This window comes from Triplophysa dalaica, chromosome 24 (assembly GCF_015846415.1).
Source record: "Triplophysa dalaica isolate WHDGS20190420 chromosome 24, ASM1584641v1, whole genome shotgun sequence".
Classification (NCBI taxonomy): Eukaryota; Metazoa; Chordata; class Actinopteri; order Cypriniformes; family Nemacheilidae; genus Triplophysa; species Triplophysa dalaica.
The window spans coordinates 11,523,188-11,546,959 of NC_079565.1; the positions used below are offsets into that span (position 1 = coordinate 11,523,188).

Genomic DNA, 23,772 nt, shown 5'->3' on the forward strand with positions numbered 1-23,772 from the left:
TTGGAACTGAAAATCCCCCTCAACCAGTCGTGTTGAATTAACTGGTTTATATTAAGTAAACTCAACAATAGGTCCAATATTATAGGGTTTTGCATTTTACTCAACAATGTTGAGTTGACCAGTCAAACACTTGTTAATTTAAGCCAACAGTACTACATTTTTAGTATAAATGACATAGTTATTTTAAGTTAATGTGTGACTCTTCATAGAACAGTTCTAAATTTCCATGTGCCCATTTATGAAGAATATGGACAGTTATGGATGTGACATTCTGTTAAGGAAGTGACACTTACCTTACTCCGTTTTAAAAACAGTATGGTAAAAACTTGTTATTCATCTTAAGGCTAACATTTGTGTATTGTGTAAATCACATGTGTAAATCACAAACCAAATGTGTAACTTCCCCTGTTACTGGCCAATCTTAAAAAAGGAAAATATCAGCCGATGACCATCATTAATCCACCTGTCTGATATATCTGCCTTTTAACTTTTAAAACTAGACTACAGCAGAGCCTTCACAAATACTCCTCATACATCCCAACTCTATTTAGTATATATTACGTACATATAGACTAATCTTATTCAAAATATCTCTTTAAACAGTAAACCATGTCAAATGAAACAGATTTTTTTAATTAAATAACGTATTTAATAAAATTATTTACAAAACAGCAACATGGATGTTCCCAATACACAATTCCATCCCCATGCAATATGCCACTGAAAAACAGGCCAATCATTCTCAACGTGAGATGTTACCAAATGAGAAAAATCACCAAAAAATATTTTTCAATCCACCTCTCGAAAATTTAAAACCGTCAGTGGAAAACATTAGAAAACAAAACATTTGAATTAACAGATTTTCTTTCTTAGTAATCCATGAATGGGGAAGACATACATTTACAAAACATCTCATTTCAAAGGCAAATCGTTCCGAGTCAACTTGCCGTTGAGCAGCAGCCACTGTTATGCTCTCTGCCATTCATGTGGGTACATTTTCATTTTTAAACAAACAAGTCCTCTTATAAAAGCCCCGTGCATGTCCTTCACAAGATTGCAACAAACAAGAAACATCTAAATCAAAAGGAAAATCTGCCATACAGTTCAGTACAGCTCATATTCATGTCTATATTTCAGCTTAACAAAAAATAAGGCGTTGTTCATGTGTGCCATTGGAGAACCTTGTATATTACTTTATTTACATGTTATAACCTGAATGACATAAAGCCACCGGAGTGTCTTCTGAGTGAATCTTTCGCATGTTTTTCGGTTAAATGTGTAAACTGCATTGCTTGAAACACCAATTTGCTTTAAAAGTAAACATTAAGTCTCAACATCAGTAATTGTATTCTTATCATAATCCAAATAAATAATCTTTAGCAAACACCTTATGTGTCACGTATACATCTGCTGGTATACATCACTTCCTGTGAAGTCATTTCTAATGATTTTAGGGTCTTTAAAAACTTGACAGTTTTCCAAAGTTACAAGTGGGACAGAACTTATTTCCAAACAGAGATTAAACTGAGTGACATTTTTGATGACGACCATAAAAAATTGTCTGTGAAAGTGCAAAAACCAAAACCAAAAATGTGATAATCTTGCAAATGACAGTATTTCATTATCGCCCCATAGGTTTCAATTGTACGTACGTCGGTTTCACTGATACTCACCGTCTCAGTATTGTTTTCGTATACAGCCTATCGTGTACTGAACTTTTATCTTCAACTCCCTCGAGAGCTTTTAAACCATGGAGAATATTACACATTTAACATATTTTACACTTCAGATACACTCGCAACACTGAAAAGACACTTTCTTTCTGAATAATCTTGACAATCAAAGAAAAACATACAACATACAACGTTCACCTGAAAACAAGACTGAGCCCTTAAAGTTTCCAGTTTCAATATAGAAATTCCCCGTTTAAAAACATTCAAATTAAACCAACAGCCACCAAGCTGTTTGTTAAAGACACCATTTGGTGCAGACGTGGCTCCTCAAGTTGACGTTTGCATGTTTTTTGGGTCTGTGCCTTGACTCTGTTCGCTGTCCTCTTTCTTGTGTTTTCTCGCGTGTTTATACTTATCCACATAGGCTTTGACCAGGTGAGCGACTTTCACAGGGTTAATCTCGCCGCTCTTGCTGTGACACACCTTAAACGGGAGAAACATATAGGGTTATTCCATACAATAACATGACAAAGCACACTGAAGACGGAACTAAACAGTCCTGCATGTCTATTTATATCCAATTGTTCTGCTATAGGCATTGCTGAAACTCAGTAATGCAGGTGTTAGCTGGAGTTATTCCAGGTCGTATGAGGAAATGACTCCGTTAAATCTCACCTTCTGAACGGCCTTACGCACGATCTCCTTGTACTCTTCTTTAGTAATGTCTCTTTTCTGGTAGAAGGGTTTAATGGCCAGTTTCACCTCTTCTATGGCCCGTTCCTGCATTTGAAGTTTCGTCATGTACTAGAAAAACACAAATGATCAAAATGTTCAGAAATGCAATGCCATCATTCAGCACATTTACCATCCAGAAAGACATACCACTAATTCTTAGGTTGGGATGAAATATCCTTCTGTAGAAGTCGTGATTGAGTGTAACGTAAAACCCATATCAAAATCTCGGAACTACACTACCCATAATCCTAAAGTGAAATCCACCAATCAGAGCAGTTGCTGGTACAGTGAAAATGGGAATGACAGCAAGCAGGTTTGTTCTGAATTCTAGCGTCTACGCAACATGTTTTTTAATGCAGTTTTATTTTTAATATTAAGATACAAGCAGTGGATTTCTCCTTAATGACGGCAACTATTGGAGCATTTTACTTTGATATACCCACCCTTAAATGAGGCATAAACAACACGCTGTGGTTGGTTTGCTCTTCCTGCTTAAGAGGGCGGTTCTTACCTAGTTTCAATGTAATATATTAATGCGTTTGATTAGGTTCAAGACTTAATTTAGAATTGTACGCAATGCCTATTGAGGAAATGATTGGCAAACATACTTCGAGAACCTGATCAGTGTAGAGCTCCACACCGAACGTTCATCAAGGTCATGAGGGCAATGTGCAATAGGACGCCAAATCGTGACCGATTCAAGAAGCTTCCGTTTATTTCGAGTAAACCATATTGATGTGCTTCTGTGTGGTTTAGAAACGTCAGCAGGCTCACCTTATCTTTCTGATGGGGGTCCTGTGATAGCTTTTCCTTGTGGGATTTTGGCCTGCTGGATTCATCTTGTGACAGCGGACTGGAGACATTTGCTGTGAGTTTCTGTTCAGCCTGAGTTTTATCCTGTAATATGAAACAGATTTGGGATTACTGGATGAATAGATGCAATTAATTTAATCAGGGTTTTGCTGGAATGTACATACACGCTTTTAAGATTTATGAGGTGTGTTAAGTCTTCCTGTAATTTTCCAGCCTTTCCCGTAGGGGATGCAGAGGGAAAATGAATCACAATCCTTTGAGGACTATTGTTGTCAAATTGAAACTTATTTGTAAAATTGATTTATTGAATAACTTTGTAGGATGCAATGTTTAAGTCTTTACGATTCACATTAAAGAATATAAACCGTTTCACTGACATGCAATGCATCAATAATTTTTATGAATCTTAAGGTCTCTTCAGGACACTTCTTGTGAAAGGGAGTTACCATTACCCAGTCTAATGTTTACTTTCGTTTCTTCTGAACAAATGCCTTACTGCCCTGCTTTCAGTTTCAGCTTCATGGTTAGTGAGCACATTGCATCAGCATTATTTCACCACCACAGGGATCAAATTGCCATGTGTGCAAGATAACAGTACAGCGACGCCACCCACAGTTTGTCTATAATAACTACATTCTAACTACCAGTTCATGCAAAAAAGAAATTGTTTTTCACACACCTATTTGCTCAATAAAACATTATTAACACACAAAAGTAATTTGCATCACTTTTATTATGGATAACGTTTTTGGAGCTTCAAGACGTTGAATGCAATTTATAGAAATATTAATATTAAATGAATATGAAATGATTTGTGTTCAACTGAAGCAAGCTTTTGTGAGTAAATCATCAGACTTAAAAAGACTTATTAAAAAACAATTATGAAACAATAAGGGGTCATGGCTTGCTCCATTTTCAACATTTCAGACAGACAGAATACAACAGTTTGTGAAAAAGGTTTACAGCAAGAGTGATCCGAAACACGTGGAAAGAGTCTGTACCTGACAAGAGGTCTGTTGGGCGACGGAAGACCTACGAAAGCCATCCTGCTTCAGTTTCAGTTTGAAGAGCGCAATTTCTAAAAGAGAAAGAGTAAAGATTCAGGAACCAGAAAGAATTTTAAAAAGATAACATTTCAAACTAAGAACAATTTAAGTAAAATTTAAGCAAAAAAAAATACAAAATGATTGCAAGGAAACCAGTTTCTTTAGCTTTTATGCATCTAAACCGTTGCATGGTGTTCATGTTTTTCTTCACAGGTCTGGTGGACCCACGGCTAGGGTTGGGTATCGAGAACCAGTTGCATTTCAGAAACGGTTCCAAATTTTTAAGAACCGAGGGTTTGATAGGACGCATCTCGGTTCTGTTTATCGATTCCTGACTTTTTCCAATCACTCGCGAACAGCAGTGAGCATTTTACGGATGTATCTGTCTGCCAGGACCTGCAACAAGGACCTTATTTCATTATGCACATGTGCAGTTCATTACCATCGGCACTGTGGAGCAAACATTCAAAAGTTTGGTTAAACTTTATGAAAAAAGATGATAGAACTGCCACATGCACTACGTGTGGTAAAGATTTTAGGAACCTCTTATATGATGAATCGCGTCATTAATCTGAAGAAATGCACCGTGTTTAAGTCTCTCAGCCTCGAGTCCTCCTGCTACAACCCACCAGATAACTCACAGCTTTTAGCAGCGTCTTACACTAACGTACAAAATACAGATAGTTTTGTTTAAGTTAATTAATTTTTTTAAATAGTGCTGATCACAATTAAATACATCCGGGAAGCTACAGGACAACATGTTCTAGTTTATTTTAAATGATATTAATTTGAATTATTCCTTCAATAACTTTTTGAAATGAATTAATTCAGTATTTTATTCAAAAATAATTGTTTAGTTATTGGACGATCTAGCAACTGCATGTTAGATATTTTATGTTGTATTTTTGTGTTATACTTAAATAGTTTGGGTTTGCTTCTGATTATTCCTTAATGGAAGTGTTGTTTATTTAATTATTTGACGAATTGTCACAGTTTACAGTTATGTGCCTAGAATAAAAGGTAAAAACTGTTTTCTTTAAGTATTTGCTATTTTTTTCTCTCCCCCAAAAAATGTTGCAATCGGAACAGAGAATCGATAAGAACCGGATTCGATAAGCAGAATCGGAATCGCTGAAATTAAAACGATACCCAAACCTACCAAAAGCATTATTTGTTTTCAAAAATCAATACAGACAAAAAAGATGATGACTTCGAACATGCTGAAGTTTTTCCAGAAAAGTGTGTCTTATGTATCAGAGACTCAGCCAACCAGTGGGTGTGACGTCTGAGGCTGACACTAACATATATTATTATAAACACAAAATGTTATTATGGATGCGATTAATAGTGATTAATCATTGATCAGCCCTATTATCAAGCAACAGACATCAAATATGGCTAATATTTGTAATTTATTTCACTCCTCAGTAAAATCATATTTATGAATTTAAAAAAACTTTTGGGGTCAAAACAATGCGCCAAGAAAGGTAAATCTGATGTATCATGAGTAAGCATGTAAGAGGTTGAAAAACAAATATAATCCCATCTAAACACTCAAAACACCAGACAAAAGGTATAACAAAACATTTGTGACCCTGGACCACAAAACCAGTCCCCCATAAGGGTCAATTTTTTGAAATTGAGATTTATACATTTATACAATATTTGGAAGAAACAGGTTTGTTTTAGCGCTCTCTATTGGCTTACTGCTGTAATGACGTTGTGGAGAGTAGATGAACCCCAAGGCGAAAATTCTAAGCTTTACATGGAGACCAAACATATTTTGATTGATTTACGGTAGGAAATGATGTTCACGATATTCTAATGATTTTTGTCGTATAAGAAAAATCTGTCATTTTGACCCATACAATGTGTTTTTGCGACAAATATATCTGTGCTCCTTAAGTCTGGTTTTCTGGTCACATATGCACTGATAAAACTACATTTTTGATGGCTGTGACATTAAAAGCTAATTCACTTACTGCTCTTTTTTTCAGATGAGGGTGCTTCAGGTTCTTTCAGATTCCAGGTGACTCTCTTTCCATGTGATTTGGACTTCACACCACCAGTGACAGATTCTGTCATCGTCTTATTCTCACACTCAGCTTCTTCAGCAGAAGACTTGATGTTGACAGCATCTGTGGAGTCGGCCGCAGAGCTCTCGCTCATCTCCTTCTTAATGAAATCCAAATTGTCAATCAAGTAGTCAACATTGATATCATCATCAGACATATCAACAGGTTCCTGTTCTATTGGGTCTTCTGATGTCTCGTCCATTAAAGGAGATAGGTCCATGCTCTCCTTCATACAGTTTTCAGAGTCTACGTCAGGCATTTCCAAACTGATGACAAGAGGGTTGTCACTGCAACATGGAGAATCCTCTTCATCGGGCCATATTTGCTCTATTTTTATGTTTTTTGGCCTAGCGCTTGTTTCATCATCTTGGGTTTTCCCAAAATCACCAGCGTCTAAATTTATTTCACTACAATCTGGAGATTTTTCATTGAAGACGTCTGAAGAAGAAAACGTTTCTTGTTTCACGATATCTGATTCTTCACAGGTGTTGAGCTCCTCCTCTTTCTTGATATATTTTAAAGCCTTCAATCCCACCATGGATGAAAGTTTCTCCTGTTTAATTTCTTCAACCCCAAACATTTTCAGCTCATTCGACAAGTTGGGAGAATCTTTGCTTTCAGTAAGTGTTTTGGTTGGGTCATCATGACTTGATGACCCAACATAATGGGTTGGTATCTTTACAGTCTGGACCTCTTGTTTTACTGATGGTAATGAAACCGTATTTTTGCTCTTGTGTGCTCTTGTATCCTTTTCTCTTTTTGAGGGGGTTGAAGTCTTGTTTACACCAGCCTCTGTCATGTTCTTGCTCTTCTCTCTACGTCTATCGCTCTCCAATCGATCCTCCCGCCGCTTTCGTTCTCTAGACGTTGATCTTGACTTGTGCCTCATTGACTTCTCGCCACCATCTTTCGACGTCCTCCTCCTCTCTCTCGATCTTGATCTAGAAACCGATCGTGATCGTCTTATTTCTTTCGACCTCTTTCTTCTCTCTCGCCCTCGGCTGTCAATTTTCTCATTGCTTTTCCTGAACGGCTTCCTCTCTCTGCTGCTAGAGCTAGACGAGCTCCTCCTGTCTCTCGATCGCGGTTGTTTCCTATCCCTGGATCTAGAGCGAGATTTTTGTCTCTCTTTCGATTTGGAATCCAGCCGATCTCTTGAGTTTGAGCGTGACCTGCGTTTGTCTTTGGACCTTGAGTGTTTCTTTTTGTGCGTGTCTTTAGATGGACTTTGGGAGTTGGACGGCGACCTCCTTCTGGATTGCGACTTGTGAGATGTTTTCTCCTCCTTTGCTACATTAGTAGCATTTAAAGGGGCACTCACTCCAGGGAGCTCTTTAAAAACCCTGTTCCCTTGCTGTGGATTTCCTCGAATCTCCTTTTTTTGAGACGTCGACTGTGGATTGACAAGTGGAGGTCCATCTTCAGGCTCGGACTTTACTTCGGTCTTCACACTGCATGTAATACTTGATTCTGGAAGATCTTCTGAGTCTTTAATTGGGCTTCCTTGTGTTCCACCATGATCAACATCCAGACTTCCTTCTGAACTGCTTGAATCCACAACATGATCTCTTGAAGGTTTCTGAATTTGGGCGATGTCTGACTGAAGCACTATAGGATATATTTCAAAGCCTCTCTCTGGATCTTCATCCATAGGCTCAGATTTTATTTGATGACAGGCATCTTCATTAGGTCCTGCTGGTATTCTAGACTCCGTTCTTTCAGTTCTAAAGTCAGAACTCTTATTCTCAGGTTCACTATCAGAAGAATCAGAGCCCGTAGGGTCGAAGGGGTCATAGACCTCCCTTTTGACCTCTTTAGACCGTGATTTTAAAGAAAACAGCGACTGTTTACCTTTCTCATTTCTCTTAACGCTCTCTTCATTATTTCCAGGCGAAGTCCCTCCTGATGCAGAAAGTCGCCGAGCGTGCCACGGGTTTCCACTTGTGTTGATGCGGAAACTGACGGAGGAGGAAGAGGACGGGCATGAATTTGACGAGGCACCGAGGGAAGACGTGGTGGACGTGAAAGAGTTAGAAAACGTAGAGGAAGACCCGGTTCTGTCAGGTCTTTGCCTCTGATTGTCCATCGTCCTGTTTGGTTGAGTGTTACTTGTGCCTTTTTGGTCAACAGTATGTTCCCTACCCGTATCGCCTGCTAAGGTGGTCATAGAAGACTCAGGCAAGCTGTTGTTATTACTCCCTCTGCTATTATTTGTGCTGGATGTACCTTCTTTTTTAATTTTGGGTATCCTGGGTAATATAGAAACATCCACCCATACAGGTTTGGGAGGGGGCTTTTTTACAGGCGGCTGTCGGTTGGTGCTGCCGTTGACTTGATGTTGAGGGCTGTTCAATTCTCTAATCCCATTTCCAGGTCTCTGCGTGTTTAAGGCAAGCGGTCTAGGTGGAGGACCTGGATTCAAGCGAGGATGGCCCCCTGAAGATGGGTGAGAGTTAGGAAAATGAGGAGACGGTACGGGTGGACACAGAGATGTGGGAGTTTGTGGTATTGAACAGGGACTTGGGGAGGAGTGCGCTGATGAGGGTCTCCTCAAAGGGCTAGAGGAAGGACAACCAGCCCCTCCACTGGTGTGGAAGGGACTTGTTTCGGAGTCTGTCGGGTTTGCTGCTTCCCCTAAGATTGATCCAATTGGGGTAGTGCTTCTTGGCAAGGACAGGCACACTGTAATTCAAAAGAAAGAACATAGAAGATCACACACTAACAGCTGGTGAACCACCAGAGGAGAAATTGAGGAATTGTCCCATAATGTACTGTTCAAGTTATATTGACAAGCAATATGCTTTTTAATAAAGTGAAAAAAAATTACTTCACGACAAGTAAGATATTACTTCTTTTTGTGCCACCTTTCAGAATCATAGCTCTATGTCATACCACAAAGTGTATTAAGGCAGCATATTTTCTAAGTATAATTTCCCGCAACATCCCTCCTTACCCTAGTCCTTTTCTTCTGCTATTACAAAAATTACAGTTATAGGTTTAAAATGTACTAGCATGAGTAGTGACTGTAAATCAGGATTGAGGATTATAGGATTATTAACTTCACTACCATTAATTTAGGGTAAACAAAAGGCATGCATTACCAGGTCTGTTAGATTTGAGAGAGCCGTCCCTGTTGATGACCACATTAGAACTGTCCATGAGAAGCATGCTCTGACCAGTGAGGATACTCCCCAGCAGGTCTGGTACAGGGCCTGCTGCTGTAACCTCTTCTGCCTGTGGGATACTCAGACCACGCCTAGAACAAAAAAATAAAAATAACCTAGGAGTTTCATTCTTTGTCAACCCTGTTCCTACACCTTTCATTTTAAAGGAATTATGCGTGAAATTAAAAACCCGTTACAATAACATGTGCTCTTTTAAGACAAATCAAAGTCTTCAATTTTATTTTCTAAAGATTTTACTTACGGAAACAGTATTAAAATGTGTACTCAAAAAAATAATGGTAACAGGACTGACAATTGGTAATGAAAATGATCATGGATTCCATGTCAAATCAATCAATGATCTTAAACTTTTGATCAGTTGATGAACAGCCTGTTGAGTTTAAATGAAGTTTTCAATAAATTGCCTAGTCTGTTTATGTCACTTGCTCCTGTTTCTTGTTTTGGCATTTTGAAGCAGTACTAACAACCTGGTTACTATCCACCATCAAGAAATGTGAAAATTTGTAATATTTTCCCTGGTCTTAAGTTTTGTTCAGGTGTGTATATATCCCAACCCGTATGTAACTGAACCAAATCATAACGCAGATTTCGGTGCCACTTAAATCCTGACAGATCCGTTGATTGTCCTCACGTGAATGAAAGTCGGAAAGCTCTAATAATACAAATTCAATTGATTGGTTAAATGGATCGTGAATGATCTGTGGGCTGTAACTGTATGTGTATTTTTACCAAACTGTCATGGGCAACATTCCAAATGAAGTCATCATTCCCATTATTCCTATCTCCTATAAACGGCTGAGCCCTTGTAGTTTAGACCTAAGAGTGAACGGGGTATTTGCGTGCCATAATGTAGAAGTTTGGAATATACTTGGCAAAGGTAGAGACGTAATCTCCTCATTATCTTCACCTGGCATGGCCCTGTGACAACGAAGAATTGTGTCCGTAAGCAGATCTCGCTGTTTTAATGGCACAACTTAAGCAAAAAACCTAGCTGTTTGCAAATAAAAAATACATTTAATATTTTTAAAAGTTTTATATATTACTGTTTATATATTATATAGCAATTTTTTTTTACTTTTTAAAATGTTAAATGTCCAAAGTCAGTCCTGGAGGGCTGGTTTTTCAGCAAGTTTAGCTTCAACCCTTATCAAACACACCTGAACAGCCAAGGTCTCACAAAGCAGACTAGAAACTTCCACACAAGTGTGTTTAGCCAAGATGGAGCTAAACTTTGCAGTACTGTGGCCTTGCAGGACCGACATTGGACACCCCTGGGGTAGGGCATAGAAATGATGACTTAATTTGGAATTTTCACAACTCGTGATGGTTCGGTACGAATACACATACCGTGACACCCCTAAAAATGATGTGTTTGTTACGCAAGCGGTCAAAATAAAACTGCTGCGCGATTTTAAACGCAGTAACGCATTTGCCAAGAAAGACAAGTGAGAAACAGCAGTAAAAGTGCTAAAACCTCATTGTCAGTCTGATCTAGACATCATCGTGTCAAGCTTTTTATTCTGACTGACAAAAACTACAGCTTTGATTTTTTTTATCTAATTTTGGAACCATACTCTTCACTTATTCATAATATCTAGAATGCACATATAATGTAGCCTAGAAGGCTCTCTGTTAAGGCCCGGGCATACTTGACTTTCCACGTCCTTCTATGTTCCTGTGCATACTCGTCACGGATTAAACACGGATGTCCAAATTCAACACATGCGCAAAACAAATGAGTATGCATGCTATACCAGACCATCATAGGGAAGGACTGAGTCACTTCATTCACCAACCCTCTGCAAATGAATGATCGAAGAAGTGTTTTCAACATTGCAAACAATCCATGCAAACAGCAAGACAACAAGAACAACAATCAAACACTATGGAGAAGGATGTGCTTCTCAGTTTACTGTCCTTAGTTTCAGCGTGTTGGTTTTGTATCATTCTTCATGGACAATGCCACACTGCACACTTTCTGTATGTGTATTGACCCCTAGTGAACTAGTGCGGCACGTGCGCAGTCTCCAAAAATGGGCTGCATGCTGACAAGGTGTGCAAAAGACCCTTCTATTGATGAAAAATGCGTCATGCGGACAGCGCATGACGCATTAAATGTACTTAATCTGTTGATATATTCCACTGCCCATATTCTGCCCACATTTATGGTGAACATTAAGATGGAGGGTAAACAACTTAAGGTAAACAGTAAACACTATTTCTAGCAATGTTAGTGTCCATGCTCATTTCACAATCACTTAAAACTTTAATTGTGAAATTCTTGTGTAGTGTTTTCTTTATTGTTCTTAATGTTAACCAGTGTTTTGAGGAAAAGAAAATCGATACACAACCCTAGTCACGATTCGGGTAATTTTTCAGATCAACTAACATTTCTATTTTCTTTTCAAATCCCTTTTACTTTCAACAACAGTAAATTAATAAATAGTGTTTACATCAAGTGTCTGAGAATGTGTGTGGGGAGAATTTCATTAGATTTTCAAAATTTCTCTAAAATATACTTGCAGAAACTTTGGAATTCAAGATTTTTGTTACATGATTGTTAGACCTTTTAAGACCCCGCAGAAACCCTGATTAATGAATTTCTCGCTGAATCATTTAAATAGTTTTAAATGAACTGAATATTATTAGTATTTTATCAGAAAATGGGATATGTTTTTGTTGCAGGTCAAATTGGGTGACGGCAGATTGCGAATAAGTACCCAACAAAAGTTTGTCTTCATGCATGTCTTGTAGTTACCTGGAGAGGCCGGCAGTAATAGGACGTGCCACAGGCTGATGGGAGCGCAGGGCAGAACGGGACAGGCCGCGGCGTTTGGCAGCCAAAACAGAGGGTGATGTTGGAAATTGCATCTCATCCTCCCTATCAAGGTCAGCATAAATGCAATGGTTGTGTTTAACATGAATGGCCACACAGGTTCATTGATTTACATAATGGTTTATTAAAAGACAATCCACCAAAAACAAAATATAGCAAATTATTCATTGCGATGCAGTACCTGTCATCAATTGGGTCCAGATCAAAAGGATCTCCATACACCGAGAGAGAGGCTGCTCCGATTTCTGCCCGCATGCTTCCTAAACTGTTCTCAGACGGCCGATAAACTGAAGGGATGAGTGAACCAGATCTGGCCTTTTTAATCCCCAAATTCTGTGCAATACGACCTCTGGAATTGGTTTCCTTCCTTTTAACCTGAAATTACAAAAATATTTAAATTATATTTTTAGGCCAGGGCCCATAACTTCAAACCTGTTTTTGTCACTGCACTTCATGATACCAAAATAACAGTATTGGACAAAATTTTACGATTATTAACAGCCTTGGTTGCATCATCACATATCAGAAAAGCAGATTTCACTCGCAAGTGTGTTGTTTCTTTAATGTATAAATCCTGTGTTATGTATAAATAATCTTACCACTTTTCGTCTAAATTTTGACCTCCTCGCTTTGCGTTTCCGCCTCTTAACCCCTAGATTTGTTTTTCCTACAGTCAGGGATTTGCCATTGGTTTTCCTTCTTTTAGCTATTGATCACAATGAGAGTCACATTAGAAACAGAACAACTACACCTCACTTTACTAACAAATACTAAAATATAAAAGCTTTGTCCCACCTGTCTTCCTCCTCCGACGGGATTTGGCACGGGGAGTCAGGTCTCGCACATACACGGCTGTGTTGAGACCAGCCACTACAGCGTTAATGGTCTCATCCAACCACGTGGACTGCATCAGATATCTGGGCGTGAGCTAAAACACATAAAAGACGCACAATCACTCAACAATGCTGCACATCATGGATCTCATAACACATTCCCACAGTTCACTGTAAATGTCTCCAATGTTGTGTACTTTAGAATACAAGAATGCACTGAATGCCTGACCAGACAATAAACATTGCAGCAATCCACAAATAAGTCACAATTACTTCAAACATTAATTCTGATCCCTAAGCATAACCAAAAACGTTTACTCAAAGTTCGTGAGTGTAACTGTAAGACACCAGAGGAGACCTGGCCGTCCCTGCCGAGTCTGGTTTCTCCAGAGTTCCTTGACACTGGGCTGTGTTGGTATCCTCACTGAGGATTCTGTAAGATTCTGTAAACTCCATTAACACTGCTCACTAGAATGGTCCATCTATAACTTGTACTGTACTGTATTGTTTTTCTTTAGTTTTTTCTTCCTGTAAAGCTGCTTTAAAACAATGTAACACTGTAAAAAGTGCTTTGTAAATAAAATGGATTCGAATTAAAGAAGACTTAATTGACTAAAGTAAGTTAATTGGATATTTTTACCCACTGCAAGCCAAAATGCTTGCACACCTCCCAACAAAAACCCATGCATCAGTGTGACTTATTAACTGCGATCCAGTAAAGTTGATTAAACTTAAAAACACAGCAGTCAAACCTGATTCTTCATTATATTAGCACAAATCTCAGCCCAGCAATGCAATCAGCTAAGAAATTAATGCACGTTTGTGATTAGTCAGCCGAGCAAAAGCGTCATGCAAACCTCGGCTGCTGTTCGTGCCTGCGTGATGCGACGCCTGTTGACGTTGGCCCGAACCCGTTCGCTGTGCTGGGTCCGCGCAATAGCTCGGGTGGGTCTGGATTGCGGACGGCTGGTGGTGGGCAGAGAGCTGCTCTCCTCCTCGCTGACCTGATTTGACCCTGAAACAGCGAACAAGATATCAGCAGATATTATTGATTAGCAGATCTTCAATGACCAATGAAACTGGCTGAGAGTTTTGTTTATATAATGAGTTATTTTGGAGGGTGAGATATGAATTACCCGAGCTGCGGTTGCTGGCGATGCATTCGGGGCAGAACCATTCCTCTACAGGTACAGCATCCAAAGGCGGTGTAAGACATTCCATGTGATACCTTCAATGATAAAACAGAAGTCAGTATGGATAATAAAATGGGCGGGGCTTAGGGCATCCATAACTGGTATAACGCATCTTAATCAAGTATTTACAATTTAAAAGCTATTGCACTTTCTTAATGTCATTCTTGAGGTGTAAATTATTGCCCAGAGAACTACTATAGATTTTAATTCTAACGTATTTGAATCCAAAATGAGAGAGAATAAAATGGAAGAAGTTTTTTGTCTCATGTCATGGAGTACTGTTAGCTAGAAGCAGTTTTAATACAAATGCTCTGAGAAGTAAAGTAAAGTTTTGATAAATGTCTTACCCGGCATCACAGCCATCACAAAGCAGGAGGCGATCTTCACGGTCTCGACCCCCGCATACCTCACAGCTGGTCTGATCCAACTCCTCATCCACCTGCTCCTCCTGCCCGGGTTTTATCGGTTTCTGGACTGCAATCTACTCAAACGCAAATACACACCCCATTATACCATCTATTTCAAAAAACAATGTAAAACAATGCCAAAGCGGTGTAAAAATGCTACTAATGGAAAAACTTATCAAGTGACTCACTGTTTTTTGGACTTTCCCGCCATGACACTTTCTAAGAAGAATGTTATTGAAGATTTTCCGGTCCACTGGACAAGAGTTGGCATTCTGAAAAAAAGAAAAGAAAACAAAGGTTCTGAGTCTGTGAAGAGCAAAGCAAAGACTGGAAAGTTATTTCAGTAGGTCTATTCTTTTAAAAGCGTGCCTTAAAGATAAAATGCTAAATAATTGTATAGAATCATTGACTACATTTACATGCCCAAAAATATTTTAATATTTAATACTTAAGATCTGTTTTAAGACTCTTTTCATACTTTTCAAGACCTCATTGCCACTTCAAGTTTTAACCAGTTACATTGGCGACACTTTAAGTTAGAAGATTGTTGTAAGCACAACTAAATAGTGTTAGTTTGTGATTACTCCTTATTAGTCTCATCCTCAGACGGACTATTGGCTGAACGTCTGATGCATAAGATACACTTTTCTGGAAACACTCCAGCACTTTCGAAGTCGTCATCTGATTGGTTGATTTTTCACAGGATTTCTGGGAGACATGCATTCTTTAACGGTCCGCTGGAAATAGCACAAAGCCGTCTGACCTAAGATTGAAGCTGTCCTGTTTACAATGTTTGCTATAAGAATGAATCTCTATCAACTAAACGCTTCACGCTCACAAGTATGTGAGGTTCACGGCATAACTTTATAATCATATGGTTGCTGTTTACATTTGACATAGTTGTGAATTTACACCTGTCTGTTACTGCGGGGACATTTACACTCCCCTAAACATGATGCAGCACAAAACAAAAGGTGATTGGTTGCTTTAACGGTCAGTCTTATGGCCTCTTGGGCAGGCCTTACCAAAGAAAGCAGTGATAAGTTCCAGACCATCAGTATGACGGTCTGGCTACGCAAGACTAACTCCTTATTAATGCAACATAATTCAGAAGGGAGGAAAGGAAGCAAAATAATTTAATTGAGAGACTAAAGGTTTGTCCAGATCGGGAAAATTATTGCACACGTTTAAGGCCTTGTGACTAAAGACTTGTGTTTACGTCATTAAGAGAGCGATTTCTGAACCACTCGTTTTTTCAAAGGCTTGCAGAGATAGGGGTCAGACAAAACAAGTTAATGATTTGTCTTTTTTCACGCTTTTTGAGTAGGCAGAAAAGGGACTAAGAAAATTTGTTACGAAACAGTTTGAAATGTTTGAAAAAAACTTTGCGAAACCTGAACGATTGCTAGGGGAGTGTATCGAGCACAGAAATACTACTTAATACGCCCAAGTTGACCATGTTAAGCATGAGAAGACAGCACGTTTAACATTGTAAAGAAGTCAGAATGCATGAAACACCGTTCCGTGGCCGCTTTAATGCTTTAATTCGATTCAAAATGTAATGGAAATTTCACGTTCAGAATAAGCATTGTGCTCGAGAACCTAATTTTGAGAAAGAAACCAGTAATCAATTAATCTTACGTTCGACCATTCCAGAATACAGTCCAGGCAGAAGTAGTGCTCACAGGCCTCTGGTGTGGCCACAGGCTGCTCGTGGAATGAGTTCAGGCAGATGGAACATTTCTCAGAGTCCTCATCTGAGCTCAGGTCCACTGCATCAGCGGCAACATTTCCTACAGCTCCCTCCAGGACCTTAGCAGAGTCCTCATCTAAAGATGCAGACAGCCATTAGATCATCTGACAAAGTCAAACTACTCAACACGTTACACGGAAAATGTATTCTTACCTTCACTGTCGTCATCCTCCTCTTCATCGTCCTCCTCACCATCCAAAATTTCATCTTCAGAAGCATCTTCCTCGCTGTTAGTCTCTCCCTCTTCTGATTCTCCTCCATCTTCTGAATTGTCTTCTGAAAATTGATGGCATGGAGCCAAGAGGTATAGCATAAAAATGGACATAATAAACAACACAGCATACAGGACAACTGGAGTACAGGGAGACAGATGGTCCAGTTGTTGATGCATACAAAGCTTGTATACTATTACTAACCATCATCAGAGATGATGGACATGGCAGGTCTTTTGCCTTTTCCTTGGGAGACGTTTCGGTTGATCAGCTCATCTTGACTGTCCTCTTCATCCATGGTTATGCATCAGTCTACTGTAAATGACACAGTACCGAACAATCAGCAGGGTTTTATATGGATTGTACACACATTTAAATGCAATGTCAACACAGAATAAACATCACCTTAAACTACTGAATAAAGATGGTCAATGTGTAGCATCACATTGGCAAAATGTGAGATTAAACATATTCAGACCAAAAGCCTTTTGAATGTATGCTCATATCACAGTTAACTGTTACCTTAACTACACGCCTACTAAATCAAAGCTACTGGCACAGAGACTATCGACAACACAACATCTGTTTTGGCTCACTATTTACACAACTCTTAGCTTAGAAACGCTTTTGCACTGTCATTTTAAAGTTCAATGCACGCGAGAGACAATTCTTTATTTATTTGATAACACACAATGTTCATTTCGACGCTAACGGCTAACAACAGGCTAGCTAACAAAACAGCTCAAGTTAATTCAAATAAGCAAAAAAACTCCAACGAGGTCTCACAATAGGAAGCATTTAAAACATTAAAATTGTTTTAAATTAAGGCCAAATACGGTGAATTATTAACCTTGAGCACTGGCATTAAAGCGACGGCTAAAGCTAACACGCTAGATGTGTTTCTTGTCCTCAGTCTAAATTTAACCGTCGGCTATTTTTGTGCAGGTCGTTTATAAACAGCTTTTATATGCGATATAATTCTCATTTATTGAATTAATTGGGGAGCGTGTAATGTTAATTATTTGTACCTACCTACCCAGTTAGGTTGTGTAGGACATTATTTGTGTTTTGAAGTCCATACAGCGTTTGTCTTTGACGCTACCGGCAGAGGAATGTACGAATGCTACTATGGCGAAGACACGGCTCATGAATATTAATTACGGTTCGTTACGTTAGCCAGTAGGATTTGAGTGATTAGCCTAATAGATCCTTATCGTGAAGGTTTGGCTTGTAAATATTCATTGTGAAGGTTACTAAGCGAACAATTAATATTCACGAGTTAAAGTTTTTATATTTGAAGACAACCAGGGGCCTGTACCATGAAGCCGGTTTAGGTGGCTAGACAGGTAAGTTTAGGATTACTTTGCGCCAACCCTGGGTTTTAGGTACCATGAAAGTAACTCAGCTTTAATCGGTGTTCATCGCCATGGTAACTTACGCTGCACGGCTAACCTGCTCCGGAGCAGGCTATGATCTAGATTAGAGATCTCACACCGAAAATTAACCAATCAGCGGCGAGCAAATTCACATATAAGTGAGGCAACTAACTCACAGTGCGTGTCACAATGGCTAGTTATTTTTAATAATGTTTAATAAAATAAAAATACTAACATAAAAAGATGTAAATATATATTACAAATATAAAATCAAGTAATGGTAACTATGTTGGTAAAATCTGATTTTAGAGATGACATTTGCTGGCTTTCCCTTACACATGAAATTAAATGTATTAATATTCCATTCTTTTATTGTACTACATACAATATGTATTTCTTTGCATTGCATTTTTTACATTCTTGTCTGTGGTGCAGAATATAGGAACACATCCAGTTTCACTGTGTTGGGTGAAACATTTATCTTCTTTGTCCACTGAAGAAACTCTATACTGAAGAAAACCACTGAAGAAACAGCTACAGTAAGATATAGACAAAACCATAAATTGACAGGTGACATCACATATTTTTTAACACTGCTATTTTAATCTTTTTGTTATCATGTTACACTTACAATTAACCTTAGTAATGTATCATACAGTAGGCCTACATTTTTAAATGTAAAAGAGGTTTTTAATACGTATAATGCCTACAACATTCCCTATGCATCTGTGTTTTTGTCAGTGCTTTAAGGAAGGTAAAGTATAACAGGGCTGTTTGATAGCCTGTTGGTGGGAGACGGGGGTCCCTATGTATGCCAGAGGATTTTGCTATCCTGACCACCGAACCACTTCAACATGGCCCTCAATCAAACCAGAGTCAGGATTGAGATGACCATCGGATTTTTAAATAAACACTTCAACTGACTACTAAGTTCACATACTGGTATTTTTTCATTTAACCTTCTTTATTAACAGTAAGCTTCTCTAGTGTATTTTGTTCACCATTCTTCTGTAACCTATGAAGGTAAACACTTCAGTTTCTGGGGAAGGTTGTGAAATGTCCTACAATAACAGAGACACCAGTAACATAAAATATAAATCCTCACATTCACACTTGTGCCATAATGAATAGTACAGTACATTTATCTCTTTAACTTTGTCAGCACACAGATCGTTTCACTTCATCATATGCTTCATCCTCATTAATAAAGGTAAACTAAATGAAAACTAATGTTAGCAGGATATGTTCATCCACTGTGGGGGCACACACATAACACACATCATGATACATTACTGTAATATTTACCTTACTTCAGTATACTACAATAAATGTGTGTACTATATAGTTGTTCAACTTGTGCATTAACTTAATCAGCAGTGTTTCTGAAACCGTTCTCTCTTGTGTAGACAGCAGAATCAGTATAACTACGTGGCTGAAATACATTTTTGTGTTACTAATATTTGCGCATAATTATTTCCTGAGAAACCTACGGAACTCTGTCTATCCATGTTGAACGCGATTGGTTTAGCGATCCCGACGTCACTCATTCATGTGCACGCGCGCACAAACTAATCTTAGCTTCAGGATCAAAGCTTGAGTTGACAAAGAAACTCCTGGGTCTGCTTCATGGTACCAACAAAGCTTGATCACGTTGGTTTGGTTTTGACAACCCAAAACTAATCCTGTAACCCAGAGTTTGTTCTGCAACATTCATGGTACAGGCCCCAGTTCAACTATTTAGCATTTCGTTTCGTTCATTTAGTGAGCGTGCGTAGCTTGTGTTTAGGTCTCGCATTTTCATATTATTAATAATAACGATCTTGTTTTATATCAATATGTTTTATTACTATTCGATTTAGTAATAAATGGTTTTCTTTATTCGTTTAATGTGAGGTTTAATGAAAAGTTACATTTCGTTTTAATTCAAAGAACACTACATGTCTCCTAAACATATTGCATATACTTTATACGAAGATTGTGCATGTTTGTTTTGTTTGTTTCTTTTTACTGGGTATTGTTCTGATTCCTCGTGTTCGTATCCTTTTAACATTGTAACAGTTGAAGTAAACAAACAAAAAACATTTCTTACAAATGAACACCTTGAATGTAAAATTATTTAATTTTAAACACAAAATATATTTTTTAAAACTCATGCAATGCGTTTTTACTAATCCCACCACTTCACGTAATACCAGTTTACGTAATAAAGTGTCACTCTGACAAACTACATTCGGGTTTATATAAACATCTTTTTCGCGCCATCTCTCTCTCTCTCTCTCTCTCTCTCTCATTCTCTGCATCCTTCGTACGTGCACATCCACACTAGCTTCATGGCTTTGCTACACACAGCCGAACAGAGTCAACCCACTCTGGAAACGCGGGTGGAGCTAATTTTTGTAAAACCATGAAAAAGCGTCACATATGGGCCTCAAATGAACATTTTAACACCGCCAACCGCTTTAAAAACTGAAGAGGAGAGAAATAAAGCATAAATAATCGGACGTTTCCTCAGCCTTAAAAAGAGAGTGAACAGAAAATGGTTTGTTCCGAAAGTACGACGTGCAAAACAGAACGCGCCGCACCCCACAATAACTCAAAGAAAATCCACCGAACATATGATGGACATAACCACGCCCCTTCTGCGCAGTCATTCGATAGTTCCATCTAAAAGGCGGGCTTTCTCGCGGATGCCGCGCAGCCTATTTGCTGTCTTTTTCATAAATCAGTGTTGATTTGCATAAGCAGGTCAGGTTGCCGTTGCAAGGTAGTGGGCAGGGTTGGGATCGCACGAGTGAGCTGAACTTCTGCTCCGGTTGTAGTGTACTATTCACAATTTGGTACTTTATGGAGAAATTAATTTCGTTAAGGAAAACAGATATCGCTGCGTATTTTTTTAACAGGACGTCAGTGTTGGCTATGTAATCCTCGCTTCTTCCTGTAATTAAAGGGTTTATTGGAATTTGATGTAAGTGTCTTTTTTTTGGTTGAGATTTCAAATCAATTCATATTTATGTGAAGATAAATAGACAAATGATATTGTATATTATAAGCTTACTTTCTCTGTCTAATCGTTCTTGCATTTAGATACACAATTATGCATGTAGTACAGACAGACAAATATACAATATTATTATGAGTGATATTTGTCCAACAGTGGTAATTTATTTATTAAGGCAGCAAATGATATGATTAACTGTTCACGAATGTGCTTCTTGTATATTCAAACTTATTCAGTCGTTTGTCGTCACATGGTCGAGGCATGGAATGTATGATCATATAGTAACGTCATTAAAAATAAATCATTATCATTAAATAATTGTCCAGCCACAATGTTCTGCTGAATGCATGAGCTGGAAAATGATTGTTAATAACATATGTGTTTTATATTCAGTTTTTTACAGTGGTCTCCATGGTTTCCTATGGCGTCATTTGAGAATGTTTGATTACTGAAAGCAGGTAAGCCACTGACTAACGCACATTGCGCCTATTCTCCATCCCACTGTGCGTGTGACAGCGGCTAACCAGCTTTTGGATGTATGCCTGACTTCGTGGAAACGTCCCACGACGGATATATACAGTTTAAGCGACACCTTTGGGTGCACGTGGATCTACAGGTAAAGCGCGGTGCTTGCAATACCAAGGTGAAGGGTTCGAATCCTATTTTAACACGGAATAGGATGAAATGTATATCTCTATTACACTTGTAGAGGATTTGCATTAGCGTCTGCCAAATGCATGAACGACGCTTGTCGTTATGACGTCAGCCTTAATGTACGTGCGGGGCGTCACTGTCATGTATCTGCTATATCATACGTGTCCTGAAGCTAGAGGATGTGTATTTTGTAGAATGTGTGTAACACGCTGTATTGTATATGTTATCGCTTGACTTGTAGCTGTAGTTGCTGCTATTGTGTGTGTAATTTTGCCGGTGAACTTCTGAACTTGTAGCTTTATGTAAGAGCAGTTACAGTTGGATGTGCTGGTGTAACTGCTTGTGAATTATAACAACACTGATACATATTGTGACTTTGTAGCCAACGTTTGTGTTATTTCCTGTTTATTTTTAATAAAATTATTAAATAAAGTAAAGGTTGCAGTGTTTATTTTGCTTTGTTAAATTATTAGTGGTTCACCACTGTGGGCATTTAATTTGTCAATTTACTATTTGGTCTATTTTCGATTATTGTAAATAATAAGTTTATATTATATACCTGTATAATTTATTTATTTATTTTGAGTTGAATTATTGTAAAACATAAAAATAATAAAAATTTTACGAAATATAATTAAAATTCACTCACATTTTTAATACTCCTTGTACAGAGTAGCAAAGACTTGCTTCTAATACTTAATGGTACCAGCTCAGATTAGGGAATTTTTCACCGTTTACAGATTTGATTTAATCACTATTGAACTATCTCAGGGGAATGAGTTTATAATGCATTTCATTCTGGAATTTCATGACCTCAGCCAAGCCTTTATTCCTTGTTCTACTCCATAGTTTCTGTAACGGTGTAATGTATATAGTTGTCATGCAGGACTGGCAGCAAGCCAGCCATGAGGGAAGTGATGACCTGAGGTTTATGTTCTACGCCTGTCAGAAAGTTTCTTAATCTTCTTCTTATAATCCACTTTCACACTTAATTATGAATTTTCACTTGCAAAGCCATGCATTGATGAAAAATAGTAAACTGATAAAAATATGCTTTTCAAATAATCTTTCATACAAGGATACTACAATGAAGCTGGAAACATCAACATGCTCATATGGTGTCACCGAAATATGTTTCAAATAAATACATTTTACAGAATGCTGTTAATGATTCAAATGTTTTTTAACACTCCAATCTAAATAGATATACAGGGTGTGATTAAACAAAGATATTTTGTAAGAAAAAAGGTCACATATTAAGAAATATGCTGTAAATTTCGAACAAGAAATTGTTTGGATAATAATCCAATGATAGATGATATCTTTGAATTCAAAAGGTAAGGTGTGTAACTATTAAACACACAAGTCAATACACAATCAAAAACTTTTTTTAGAAGATTTGAATTATGTTATGCGATGTTATTTGAATTATAATTATAAACACTTTTTTGACCACCTGGGGGCATTGGTTCCCAAATTTATTATCAAGTTATTGAATACAAATGTAGAGGTCCTAATGTCTAATGTCTAGAAAAAAGTTTTTGCACTTTTCATTAAAAAAAAAGAAATATTCTGATGGAAAATAACGAATACAATTTTTAAATTGTGCATCTCATTTCAAACATTTCCATCATTTAAAACCACACCATCAACATGTTTAAGACACAATGCAGAGTCTTTATTGTATTTAAATACATAGACAAAAGTAAACGTTTTCAAGATAAAATCTTCTGGTCATACTTTACAGTAAATACATGAAATCTTTGAAATGTACCAAAAAGTAGTAAATATATAATTCATATATACAGTAAATATATAACATACGGCTATATTGACATGGACAGTTAAGACAGAGGGGTTGAGTATATAGCAGAAAGTCATTACAGATCCTTATCCCTATGATTCAGGTTTTTACTGCCAAGATGACTCGCTGGATCTCAGGACTGCAAGACACAGAAAAGCACATTGAGTGATGCTTTGGGT

General features: G+C 38.0%; 2 protein-coding genes and 1 long non-coding RNA gene across 9 annotated transcripts in view; 1 reads left to right on the forward strand and 2 right to left on the reverse strand.

Annotated features, from left to right (window-relative positions):
• Positions 1-652: 652 nt before the first annotated feature.
• Positions 653-17,877, reverse strand: phrf1 (PHD and ring finger domains 1). Of its 4 annotated transcripts, none has more exons than XM_056740176.1 (18): positions 17,798-17,877; positions 16,966-17,076; positions 16,703-16,822; positions 16,438-16,625; positions 14,985-15,068; positions 14,737-14,870; positions 14,333-14,424; positions 14,054-14,211; positions 13,159-13,291; positions 12,963-13,069; positions 12,545-12,738; positions 12,286-12,408; positions 9,444-9,598; positions 6,250-9,024; positions 4,223-4,299; positions 3,183-3,305; positions 2,349-2,477; positions 653-2,156 (listed from the first exon to the last, which is right to left on the reverse strand). In XM_056740176.1, the coding sequence occupies exons 2-18, from the start codon at positions 17,057-17,059 to the stop codon at positions 2,001-2,003; spliced, it is 4,842 nt and encodes a 1,613-aa protein (XP_056596154.1). In that variant the 5' UTR covers positions 17,060-17,076; positions 17,798-17,877; the 3' UTR covers positions 653-2,000. The 4 variants fall into 4 exon arrangements, with proteins under 4 accessions (XP_056596154.1, XP_056596150.1, XP_056596153.1 ...); XM_056740172.1 differs by having other exon boundaries at positions 16,703-16,825; XM_056740175.1 differs by having other exon boundaries at positions 17,794-17,866.
• A 3,042-nt stretch (positions 17,878-20,919) lies between these two features.
• On the forward strand, positions 20,920-22,226 carry LOC130414384 (uncharacterized). Its single transcript, XR_008905605.1, has 2 exons — positions 20,920-21,102; positions 21,529-22,226. It is a non-coding gene; the product is annotated as an uncharacterized LOC130414384 (long non-coding RNA).
• Positions 22,227-23,474: 1,248 nt separating this feature from the next.
• rassf7a (Ras association domain family member 7a) overlaps positions 23,475-23,772 on the reverse strand; it is a 35,025-nt gene continuing 34,727 nt past the window's right edge. For 3 of the 4 annotated variants that reach the window (XM_056740652.1, XM_056740653.1, XM_056740654.1), the window contains one exon: positions 23,475-23,732. In XM_056740652.1, the coding sequence (XP_056596630.1) occupies positions 23,701-23,732 (32 nt within the window). In that variant the 3' untranslated portion in view covers positions 23,475-23,700. The remainder of the gene's footprint in view (positions 23,733-23,772) is intronic. The other variant, XM_056740651.1, reaches the window with a different exon arrangement.